We start from the raw sequence: 12868 nt of genomic DNA, 5'->3' as shown, positions 1-12868 counted from the left end.
TCATGGCCAGGTCCCTGCACAACACCTAGTGAACGGTTGTAAAGGTCTTATGCTGTCATTCACTGTGTGGTTGTCTAGAAGTGTCTTCCTAAAATAGCAGCAGTCAGTGCACTCACCTGCAGATCTCCTTTGTCCTTAACCACAGCATAAATCCTCCAAAGCTTACAGAGACACCATTCTGGCAAAATGACAAAGGACTAAGCAGAAATATTTTCTTCTTTTTTTTCTATTTTTTAAACATCTTTTTATTAGCACAGTAACAAATGCAGACTTAAGTAGCCCACAACATACAACCAATCCACTGAGTGACTCCTATTCCACACCTTACAGTTAAACAGCTTAAGGTATTTCACTACAGGTTACCGTAAGTCCTGATTAAACCCTTTATTCTTTTCACAAAGATAGATTGGCTTATAAAATAATACATTAACTACTTCTCATTTAATATATGAGGCCATATATCCACCTCTCCATATCACAGATCATGAGATGACAGTCTTTAAAAAGGATTTGTTAAATACCAATGTGCCCTCCATAGGGAAAAACAATCCAAACATCTTTTTACAAAAAAAAAAAAAACAAAAAAAACAACAAAACAAAAAAAAAAAAAAAGAAACTAAACTCAGAACAAAATAAATCCCTCAAACCCAAACAAACAAAAAGCAGAAACAGTGTGTAGAATCTTGAAAGGACTTTTACATAAATGTCAACCTATGTACCTGTACAAAATTAAGCTGTTTTAATCTTTTACATATTGCAAGCAAACTGAAAACCAAAGAAGTCTAAGAAGTTTACATTCTTCTCGGTACTATATGTGAGCTAATATTGCTGAACTAATTACAGTCTTAAAGTATGCTATTCCAAATCCTAGCTGTCTACTGTAGCAAGATACCTTAAGTTACAACAACAAAATCTTAGGAAATAAAAGACTGAATAAAATCTGTTATAGAAATACCCTACTCTTTACCAGCACCCTCCCACCCCCCCCACCCCTTCAAAATCATAAGCAGCTCTTTCCATCACAGACAAATAATGTAAGAGTTTGACGAAAATCCAATTTATGTAGCGTATCTTTTGGTCCATTGTCTGGCCATTCTGTCATGCTCTGCTCTGTTAGTCATATACTGAGTGGCAATGCTTCCAACCAGGGGGTCAGCTGAAAAGGAAACACACCGCTTATTTCAGACAAGTTACCCAATAAAAGCTTTTAAATAAAGCTGAAGTGTAAATTTCATACAAGGCAAACACAGAGGTAAGGTACACTGTAACAACCTAAACACTGATGATCTGCATCTTCTCTGATTTTGTGTATTTATGGTGATGTACTAATCTGTAATTTAATAGTGTGAAATGCCAATAAAGTTTTAAGAAGTTTAAGACACAACAATCAGTCATATTTTGCATTACTGACGGTTTTCACCAATTCATGCGTTTCAGGTTTATTTTATTCCTTCTAAGGGTGCCTGAGATACTCATGCCAAGTGTACTTGTAACATTGTAAAGATGCCTTCTAGGAAAGATGAAATCTAAAGAAGGGGTTTAGTACAAGTACACTGTGAAATCTGGCCTTTCTCTCCTCTTTAGACATATAAAAATGCAACCTGTAAAATGACTTTGGAAATGAAGACATATTCCTCTTAACTCTTGTGGACAGCGGGTGGGTTAGAGCAGCAGTGATCACCACTTGTGGCACAGTTGGCCGCTTCTTTTAGATGGATGATGGAAAGTAAAAGGTCAACCCCCTGTTTTCAGAACTGTTTGTGGCTCTTCAAGCCCTGTTACTGAATTACGGTAGCTCCACAGACCAGTGAAGGCTGCGTTTGGAAGGAGCTTTCATGTACAGGAGGATCATTTGTTTCCCCATGGGTCAGCCTGAGGAGCAGTGAACAACAGGTTGGTAAGGGATATCGCCCTCCACCACCTCCAGCCCCTCTCCGACTGCTATGGAGAGGGAAATGTGCTCCACTGGAGCAAGAGCTGAGCTGACCATACCAATGGAGTGAGGAGGGCCACGTTATTTACCTGCAAGGCGCAGGTAGACTTACCGGGGTTACAGTCTGTGAGGAGGGAGCAGATGGAGAGGAGAACTTTAGAAATGGTTAACGCTGGACTCCAGTTGTCTTTTAAAATGTCCAGGCAGATGACGCCTTGGCTGTTAATGTTACAGTGGTAGATCCTTGTCCGGAACGTTACCTGCAAGAGAGGGGTGTGAGCGAGTGTGCCGGGGCGCCAGAGGCTGTGGGGAGGGCCAGGACAGCAGCACCAAGCGGGGGAGCGAAGCAGCACCGGGCGCACCGGGCCGAAACGCGCCGGGCTCCTCGGTTCCGACCCGCGCCGGGCTCCCCGGGCCGCCGCCGCCCTCTCGCGGCGGAAACAGGAAAGAGCCGGACTTAGAACAAAAATGAGTAACAGTCTCAGGAGCCGGCTTCCACGGTCAATGCGAAACCCAGGTCATAGTGGGTTCAATTTCGTTTTCCCACTTTTTTTTTTTTTTTTAATTAATTTCTGTATTTTTGTTCCCAGTGACAAAAGGGCCCAGGGCCTTAACACCAGCATTTTTCTCCTTCTGGACTCCCAAGGATTTGTAAAATCCTTCGGACAGACCACGGCACTTGGAATCACAGCTTCCATCACTTCTAAGAGGCTCAGCAATAGGAGGAGTTAGTTAGATTTACTTATTTTTATGATGTAACTGAACTAGGCAACTTGCCACAGAAGCTATCCAAAAGGGAAACACAAGAAACACAAGCACAAGGAGCCGTGCTCAGAACACCACAGGACCTGCAGAGAGGCCTTACCCTGACTCACTGAGAGAACAGCGACAACCAATTCGGTGCAATTTGCATGGATTAGGATTAGGAGCATCAATAAAGGCTGGTGGGTTCATGTCCTGAATCCTCAAAATTTGTCAGCTATCCTCTCTATCCACCCTAGAAATTTTATTGTCTGTTTATAGGTCACAGGAATATTTGCAAAACACACTTGGTAAGTGTGTGGTATGACAAGAACACACCAGTGCTTTCTCTTGAGATGGGACCAGCCCACACATAAAACTTGCCAGTCAATCCTCATTTTTTCTACTGCCTTTCTGATGCAAAAAATTTGCCTGTGACCCTCACTCTCACAGGCGTGGGGAGCAGGCACGGGGTGGGGTGGCAGCTACAGAAGCCTGGTGACTGGCATGTCCCCTTGCACTGAATCCATGCAGTGTTTCCAAGAATGCTCCCAATGCACAGAGCACATGGGCTATTTTTGGACTTGCAAAAGCGGTTACTTGTCACACAGGAGACACCCACACTGCATGCTTGGGGAGATTTTACGCTTTATTTCTTGTGAGCTGCTTGGATTTTGGATTAAAACAGGAAGCAAACAAAGGAAACCCCAAATCCCTGCACGTTTGCACATTATGGGGGAAACAGCAAAATGACTGCAAGAGAGCAGAGATGTGTTACCCTCCCACACCTTCTGCAAAAAGCTGCACTCCAAAACCAAGAACTCCAGATGCTTCCTAGGGAGCCTTGGAGATATAGCAGACACGAAGCCTAAATGACCTTTGTTTCCCAGATCATCTAATCTTCGGAGGAAAGGCAGCAATTACTCCCTGCAGTCATGTGGAAGTCCACGTGCACCAGCCTGAGCAGAGGGCGGATCTGCCTCTGCTGTACCTGCCCCAAGCCACACTGCTCAGGGCAAAACACATTCGTGGCATTTGCAGTTGCTGGCAATGGCTCTGCCTCCTGAGCAGCCCTCAGCCCAGCCCTGCTGCTTGCTCAGTATTTCTGTGTTTGACCTGCACCTTTGGTCTCCTTCCAAGAAGGTTTCTAACTGTAAGCGAGGTAACCATTTTGACAGTTTAAACACTTCCAGAAGGGGAAGCATGGAGTATTTCCAAGCTGATACAATAAGGACCAAATTAACATAGATCAACAGTTCTAATTTGTAAAGACAGAAAGTTGTTGATCCTGATTCTCAGCACAAAAGCTAAATAATTCTATAGACAGTCTCTCAGTCCAGTTAACTAATAACTGATAACAAAGCATGAATGCTGTTTGCCTTTAAGAGCAAGAGTTATTTTAAAATTATTTTTCATGAAGGAGGGGAAAGTGAAAATGAAAGAAGACTCCCATATACTTGCAGAACAGCCTGGTTCCTCAACACACCTTAAGATCCAATCCTTAAGGGATATATCTGTGGCACTGAAAGCAGTTTTCTCCAGTTAGAGGAACTCTACCAAGCACTGTGAAAAAAAATCTAAATTTGTTTTCACTTTAGCAGCAACTCAGAACTAGGATGGTGTTAGACATGTGTACTCCAGCTGTTTGCCATTTACGATTTTAGCTGATGGCACAAAAGCCAGCAGTGCAGGGAAAGCAAATGGAACTGGAAGAGGGAGAAACTGGAGGCCCACTGGAAAACAAACAAAAATATTTAAAGTAAATGCTCATTACACCCTAAAGAGGGGAAAACTCCCTCACATCAATCTAGTACATTCAGACCAAAATCAAAAGAAACCGAGTTACTTGGAAGGTAGTGAAGAGAACAGCATGTGGAATAGCAGAAAAATATAGTGTAACTGAACAATCCTTTGGAAATGTCCCACCTGAGATTACATTAAGGCAGTAACTACATGGAGTTAAGCACAGCTTTTGAAAAAAACATAAAAGACGCTAATCTCAACCTTACCCTGAAGTGATAGCAGAGGTTAATTTACACAAGCAGCAGAATAGGAGTGGGTGGAAGGAAGTGGTTAGAGGTTATTAATACAAATGATCAAAGCACACACCCCAGGTCAACACAAGCTACTGTTTTCACCTCAGTAAATGAAATCAAACCCAACTATAATGTAACTCTTGGGAAAATGTCCATTGTAATAGTACTAATACTGAACTCTTAAAGTCTAATTATACTTGTTTACTGGATTCTCCTAAATCCAGGCACACCCAGCACGTGCCTGACTCATTTGCTATCTGAAATACAGGCAATACCAGAATACAACACAAAACGAGAAAACATAAAAAGCAGAGAACAGATTAACTAACATTTTCAAGGTGTTGTATAGAATGCTCAATGAAAAGCAAAAGAACTCTATTATACATATTTAGGACATGAAAGAGAGTATCTGTCCCTGTACCAGATTTCTCCCACTGAAGTTCCTTGTACCGTGCAAAGCATTTCCAAGTCAAATTTTAAGATCTTTCATTTCTCCAACTTCAAGCACAGTAGTGCAGCCCCTCTTAATATCCTTACAGGAATCTAAACATCACTTCTAGCAAAGTCTTTTTACTGTCCTACAGGAACTTCTTCTCCAAAAACAGTTGCTCCAACATACAGAATCAAGCCCCCAGCTGAAGCTAGACTCAGTCCTCAAAACTACACCTGTATATCCTTCATCACATATCTCTAAGATGCTCATCAACCACACAGCATTTGTCAGTGTTTATGCCTCAACACCTTCCCTCACATATTCCTAAGGGCTTGGAAGCTTGCCAGGATGACCATTTTCACCTGATTTTATTTAAGAAAGTAAATCCTTTAATGGCATTCTAGTTGCAGGCGATGAACTGTGCTCAACTACAGGCACTTCACCATCGGGCAGCGCACCATGGCAGGAACTGTCCTCACAGGAGTTACCAAAGACTCAGAGAGATTTTTCTTCCACTGGTCTTACAGGGCTTACCAAGGAAGATTCAAGGGTTGCAAGTCCTTTTTCCTTACAGAGCTTCATCTTTCCAGAGATCAAGGCTTTTAAAATGACATTCTACTCTATTTTAATATGACTCTACTGTTCTGTGAGTGCTTATCATCAAAGTGATATACACTGGATTTTGTGTCAACGAGCTGTTTCTTTATTTTTTGCCCTAAAAGGCACTTACAGGAAGGCTACTGTAATTACATTAGCCTACCACTTAAACACAATCCACAGATGGTATTTACTCTCTACTGCAAGTAGTTGGATAGTCTAAAATCAACAAAATAGCAGGAATAAAGCAGGAGCAATACAATAATCATATTTTCCACATTACCACTGATTAACACTAGTGTGGATTTTAATACAGGAGCAGCTTTGGTTCTCAAAGGATGGTTCTTCATTTCAACCTGAAGTGTCCAAGTAGAAAAAGTGTGTTCTATTATAGCACCACCATGCTTTCTCCTATATATCACCTCAACGAGACTGAAGTTGCATGTATTTTACTTCCATGCCTACGTGTGGTTTGTAAACTGACTTGGACTTTGCTAGACAAAAAACTCCATTTGAATGAAACTGCTCCAATACAGTGAATCACCACTAAACTCATCTTTAAAGGCCTCAGTAAGTGGTGTCTATCTGTTTTAATCCCACCCTTCTTTTCATCTGGGTGAGGGTTTAGATGCGAAGATAAAGACAAAGCGATCTCCGTCAGAAGCACTGAGCAGAAAGCACGGCTGAGCTGGAATGACATGACTGTTTATTTGGTTCTGCATGGGGGAATTTGGCATACAGGGCTTTCTCAGTAGCTCTGGCAGTTACAGTATGGTCTTGCAAGGCATCCTACTTGACCCTCGAAGCAGCATGGTGGGAACACATGTGAGAGCAAGGGCTGCAACTCTGGCTGGGGCATCTGCCCGTGGCAGATACTTCTACCCAGATGGAGCTGCTGAAGGGAGAGGCTGCAGAGTGGCTCTCAGGCTGCAGGCAGTGTCGAGACCTTTCTCCCAGGCAGGACAGCCAGCAGGCCTGCCCACAAAAGGTGCTGCCCAGGTGGAAAACCTCCTGCAGCAGCTGGCTGAGCTGTAGGAGGCAGTGAGAAGCATGTGTGGCAGCAGGGCTGCTGAGGAGGAGTTAGACTGCTGGTTCCCAACTGCACTGGACACACATCCTGTGGCCAAACAGCCACAAACTCCCATCAGCACACAGGGAAGGGATGGGGGGCAATAATACAGAAGAATGGAAGCTTGCCATGGCAAGGATCTGCAGGAAGAGACTTCCCCCCAAAGACTGAGGTGTCCCCACAGAACCATTTAGCTGCTCTGAGATTGGAAACACCCATTCTATCAGAAAAGACACTGAAGCCAAATAAGGCAGTCCTGGGAGTGACAAGAAAGGACTCTGGAGCATAGATAGTTTTTTCATCAATCCTCTTGGTCAAAGGGAAAGGGTTCAAAAGGGCTAGTCAAATCTGGCAAACCAACACATGGTTATGGGACTGGTGCCACAGTCAGGGGTTTGGCTACTTAGACCATAGGACTTGCCTTGGGAAACCTGGTCTGCTGGGCACTGATGGGTCCACCTGTCACAGAAGTGGAAGGAGCTTGTATGGATGAACAAGGAACTCCTGGACAAACTCAAGCATACAAAGGAACTGAACAGAAAGTGGAAGCAAGGTCAGGCAGCCTAGGAGGAACAGGGAGAGGTGGGCCTGTGAATTCATAAAGTTCAATGAGCCCATGTGCAAGGTCCTTGTACCTGTGTCTGGCAATCACAAGCACTTTTGAGACCCCACCTGAAGCGTGGCATCCAGCTCTGGGGCCTCCAATATGAGAAGGACATGGACCTGCTGGAGTGAGTCCAGAAGAGGGCCATCAAGACAATCAAATGGCTGAAGCACCTCTCCTATGAAGAGAGGTTGAGAGAGTTGGGCTTTTTCAGCCTGGAGAAGAGAAGGTTCCAGAGAGACTTTAGAGCAGCCTTCCAAAACCTAAAGGGGCCCACAGGAGAGCGGGAGAGGGACTCTCTACAAGGCCATGGACAAAGAGTCATGGCACTAAAATGAAAAAGGGTTAACTTAGACGAGATATTAGGAGGAAATCCCTTATTGTGAGAATGGTGAGGCACTAAAACAGGTTGCTCAGAAAAGTTGTATATGATCCATCCCTGGAAATGTTCAAGGCCATGTTGGATAGAGCTTTCAGCAACATGGTCTAGAGAAGGGTATATCTTCCCACAGCAAGGAGGTTGGAACTAGATGATCTTTAAGGCTGCTTCCAACCCAAAACATTCCAGGATTCTATGATGAGTCTGAACAAGCCTGGGCTAATAAATGCTTCTGCTAGCATAGAAAGCAAAGGTGTAACAAAGCACACATGGAAAAGCAAAAAATCCTTCTTTAAATGCTTACTGGACTCGCAACATAATAAATTGCACACAGTTGGCTGGACAACAAATTATTCAGCAAATTAAACAAAAAACAAAACAAACACAAAAAAGCACAAAAACCCCAAAAAACCAAAAAAAAACCCAAAAACCCAAAAAAACCCAAAACCAAAATCAACCAAAAAGACTACTCAAAAGTGAATTAAATTCTGACATGAGAACCATCTGAGAATGCCAGAGAATCTCCAAAAAGAGAAGGACAGATGTCAGCAGAAAACCACTAGAGATGTCCCAAGGCAGACCATACTGTTTGTGAATTGGAGCCCTATCTTAGAGGGAGAATTTAAGGGCCTTCTACCAGAAACCCTGAAGTTATGTGAGCAAAACCAGGCAAACAGTTTCCTTAATTTGGCAAGCTTGTATTAATTTGTCTTGTGCAAGCAATTAGCATTTCTCTGTTGAGACGGCCTGAAGAAGTCCTTTCTGCTGCAGACTAGACCAAAGTATGAAAGATGGTGCAGTCATTGGTATTTATTTCATCAATCAAACAACATTTAAGTAGAAAGTTAAACATGCACATAAATGCTTTCAGATACAAGACAAACACCAAGGGTATGCACAAGCACCTCTTGTAACCCAACACTTTTCCTGTGGCCACATATTGGAACCACCGGATAATGTTCACTCGCACTGGTATTTGCCTTAGAGCACTGGAACACAACAACACTGGAATGTAAGAGCTTCACAAATATAACACACCTACAAAAAGTTTGTTACTGAACAAATAAGTGAACAACACAAGTGTCCAACAAAACTGGAAAATGAAATACTACTTTGGTGGCCAAAACATATGTAACTTATGCTTACATATGCTAAGTTGTTTGAGAAATAAGTGTTTGTAGCATTTCTCCTCTGCTCAAGTTTATTTACTTTTCAGTTTCTCAGCCCTGTCCCAATGCTTGCACTAAATGCTTAGGACTTCTTATAAACAGAAGCAGGACAAAAGAAGACAAGCTCTAGGACAATTATCAAGAGGACTGAAAAAGCTGTTAACATTAGCTAATAGAAACTCCTGTAATGTCTAAAATTAGCTTAAGTTTGCTCTTAAGAAGAGTGGATTTCAAATGGGCTGTGCTCCATTAACACTGTGTGCTATTCATGTTTGGCACTCATGACTTAAGATGTTAGCTACAGGTCTCTTACCTTTGGAGGCTTGAAGGGATATTCTGGGGTAAATGTGATGTCAAGGAAGAAAACACCTCCCTCATAGACTGAACCTGGAGGTCCTAGAATGGTTGATCTCCATTCATAGATGTTATCACCTTTGGGGCCAGCACTAAGAGATAAAAAACAAAATCATTTAGAAATATTACAACAGCTCAAATAAATATGACTTCTTACATTCTTCAAGTATGATATGGAGGAAATATTTCAGTGTTACTCTTCATACACCACCTGACATAGAGATGGGGATTAAAAGAAGATTGAATGCTTTCAAACACTCAGAGATCTTACCCAAACTTATCAGTGCTCCAGACTGTTTAGCAAAGCTGAGACACTAGAGCTGGGGTATGGTTTCCCTTTGCTCTCTCTTAATAGTTACAAGAACAGCATTGCTCAGAACTACTACTAAACATACTACACTATCAATTCAATACAAGAGCGAAGTTTCAAAGAACAATTTCCTACTGTATTTCAGAAATGGCTCTTCCATTTCAGTCTTAATAAAACTGTACCACATTAAAGACCATACTAAACAAATCAAGGATTTACGTTCATTTTATTAATCTTGTGTGTTCTTTAAAATATATCCTGCATTATTGTTAAACAATGGCACATAGTATAATTGAAGGAAGCCAAATTAATTATGATGCTCTTAAATGTCAAAATTTTCTACACTTTTATCATTTTACTGCACATGATCTTACCTGGTTGATAGCGTTTACATTGTGGAACCGCACTTTTTAGGGGGAATTAAAATGACTGTGCCAAATTAAAACAGCAATTTCTCAAATTAGCTCTGCTTATTGGAGATTCTGTCTAACCTGCCAGCAGCTCACTACAAGCAGTACAAACTAAAGGTGTTGCAGAGATCAAATGTCTGCTTGGTAAAATTAGTTTTACCGATATCCTCAGACACTTGTACTCGGTAGTGTACCATATGTCCCTGAGTATTTCTATAAAGCCATTAATGGTGTAGGACTCCTTTGCTGGCTCTTCCCTTCTGTACTGCTATGATAGTATTTTGTTCGTAAGACGCCAGAGCTGGAAAAACATTTGCATAACAGGAGGTGCTGACACAGCTTTTTCCATCATGGATGTACCATGGTTTCAGAAATCGCTTCTCCCCTTGTTCTGAAGGGGATGGATCTTAACGTTCCTAATACATTGAAAACTAGCCTTGCTGTTCTTTCCTCCTTCTTTTAACAAGGCTCCTCTAAGACAGAAGGTAAAAAACAGGCTCTTTTCATATTATAATAATCACAGAGAAGTATTGCTTGAGAGGGAAGGCAATACAATAAATTTAATATACACATGACAACGTGCATTTGATTAACATGCAGGAAACCTGAGTAATCACTAAGTGTTAATAACGATGTTACAAACAGAAATACAATTGCAAGAATATAAATTGTCAACAGTGATGAGAGACATTTTTTTTCCCCTGCTCTTCCCAGTACTGGTGAACATCTTCTTGATAGCAGGGGAATTAAGAGAGAGAAAGGGAATTAATTCTGTTATCAAACCTAACATTTTTTTCCAGATTAACCTAATAATAAAATATCACAATATGTTGGTGCTAGATAACAATGGTGAAGTTATGACTAAAAGCATGCTTCTAGGGAAAGGAAAGCATGTAAGAAAGCAGTAGACGGATTCTCTGCAAATGATGCACCAACCACAAGGGAAAGATTTTTCTCTCCAGAACATAAAACCCCACACAGCTCAAGATCAGTATTAAATTAAAGTAAAAGCCATTCCATCCTGAACACTCCTGGCATCCCACTCCACCTTAATGACTTGTCCCTGTCCTACGCAGGTCCATATATTTGGGCACTCAGTAGTCTCCAGCTACCACTTGTGCGTTCGACTGGAGAAGTGTTGTATTTTGAGGGAAGCTCTGGCTCTGGAAAGACACTAACTTAACTGTGCAAACTTACTGAAAAGGACTCTCTGGGGCACCCTTAGCCACCGCTCCAAGGAATCACCTCTTTATGTACCTATTAAGCAACCTACTGACACACTGTCATTACTGCAAGTTGCGCCGGCAATCATCCTCCCCTCCTTCCCTCCCTCCCTTCCCTAAAGGTGGAGCTACTGAACGGGAACAGGTACTTGAACTTCGTTAGCACCGATTTACTGTGGGAATTTATATCACCAGAACTGCCAATAGAGAGCACTTCAGCACTCAAGAAATGTGATGTGCGATTAGCACTGAATACAGCCCTCTCAGCCAATGAGAAATATTTCAACATTTTGCATTTCCAGTATCAGCCCAAGGGACTGTCAATAAAAAACTCCCACAGACTTAAAAAAATATATTATCATTAGTAATAGTCTTAGAAATCTCTCGTATCCTATTAGGTTTCCAATTAGAGCTATCACTGCACACAAGTAATATACTGCCATATTAAGAGTGCAACATCTTTGTAAGACATCAGTAGGCTTTAACAATGATGTGCTAAGCTTTCATTTTAAGCTTTTCATAATTCAATTAACAGCGTAAAATAGCTGTGCATGTCCAACTTTTACACATTAACATTGATTTCTTATAAAAGAAAGACTGAAAGAGGATGATGCAAGTCAGCTTCAAGTATGATACTGCTTAGATTTAACTTAGGATTAGCAATATCAAACAGCTCATGAAGACCTAGTGCATAATAGAAAAGTGACAATACTTGACCACAGTGTAAGAACAGTGGCATTAACTTTTGGTGGAGATATGGAAACTGTCAAAGGCTAAAGATTACATTCTTTGTTTAAAATCCTTGCAATTATCTGCTTCAAAAAGAAATTCACTGATGCATGGACACAGGGCTCACTGGCAGAGCTGTCACCTTGCCTGATATGTGTCACCACTGCTCAAATTAAGTGTCTAGATCTACTAATACAACACTTTAAAGCTGTCCAACATGTGACCACTAGGAAGACAATTTTAACCAATTAAATAGAAATTGTTTCCACTGCAAGATGAGAGTATGTGAGCAACAACTTTCCGTATTAACTCAGCAGCCCACAACCTCTTCACTTCCAAAGAAAGAAATGAATAAAAGACCAGCAATTCAGAGTGAAAAGTGACTCTCAAAGAAAACTGAAAAGATCTCAACCCATTATTATCCTATCAAGCAGCATGTGTTATGCTGCAGTGCAACTGAGATCTCTCTTGGAAAAACAGTGATGTATTCAGTGAAGATGGACTGCACTCACTGTAACAACTGATCCTGATTGTTCCCAATGATGCTAGCTTATCCCCCAGATTGATGTTATGACAGAAACACTCCTTGGGAAACCTCCCAAGGAGTGGGAGGAATTGTTTAAGGAATATCTAATTTTCCAAGTCTAGAAGCAGGAAAATGCAAGGCATTACCACCTGGTAAACCCAAGGCAGAGAGAAAGAGTCAGCACAAGAGACCAAGCTCAAAGTCCTGCACGGGCCAAGTCCTAACCAGCATTGTGCTGCTTTGGAAAAACCTGATCTTGCTCTGCCTCTCTTTGCTGGCAGGCGCCATATTCTTTCCCAACTTAAAAATCCATCAGGTAAATTAGAAATGCCTGGAGCAGAGGCTGGGGAGCAGA

General features: G+C 41.7%; 1 protein-coding gene across 4 annotated transcripts in view; it reads right to left on the bottom strand.

Moving 5' to 3' along the window:
• Window positions 1-212: 212 nt before the first annotated feature.
• Window positions 213-12868, bottom strand: part of LOC121339581 (ubiquitin-conjugating enzyme E2 E1) — a 45686-nt gene continuing 33030 nt past the window's right edge. For all 4 annotated transcript variants that reach the window (XM_041411487.1, XM_041411484.1, XM_041411486.1 and 1 more), the window contains 3 exons: window positions 9275-9407; window positions 2046-2193; window positions 213-1156 (listed from right to left, as the gene is read on the bottom strand). In XM_041411487.1, coding sequence (XP_041267421.1) covers window positions 1059-1156; window positions 2046-2193; window positions 9275-9407 — 379 coding nt within the window. In that variant the 3' untranslated portion in view covers window positions 213-1058. The remainder of the gene's footprint in view (window positions 1157-2045; window positions 2194-9274; window positions 9408-12868) is intronic.

This window comes from Onychostruthus taczanowskii, unplaced genomic scaffold (genome assembly GCF_017590055.1).
Source record: "Onychostruthus taczanowskii isolate IOZ18803 unplaced genomic scaffold, ASM1759005v1 scaffold36, whole genome shotgun sequence".
Lineage (NCBI taxonomy): Eukaryota > Metazoa > Chordata > Aves > Passeriformes > Passeridae > Onychostruthus > Onychostruthus taczanowskii.
Note: the sequence above shows the minus strand (reverse complement) of the source record. Positions and strands in the feature narration are given on the sequence as shown.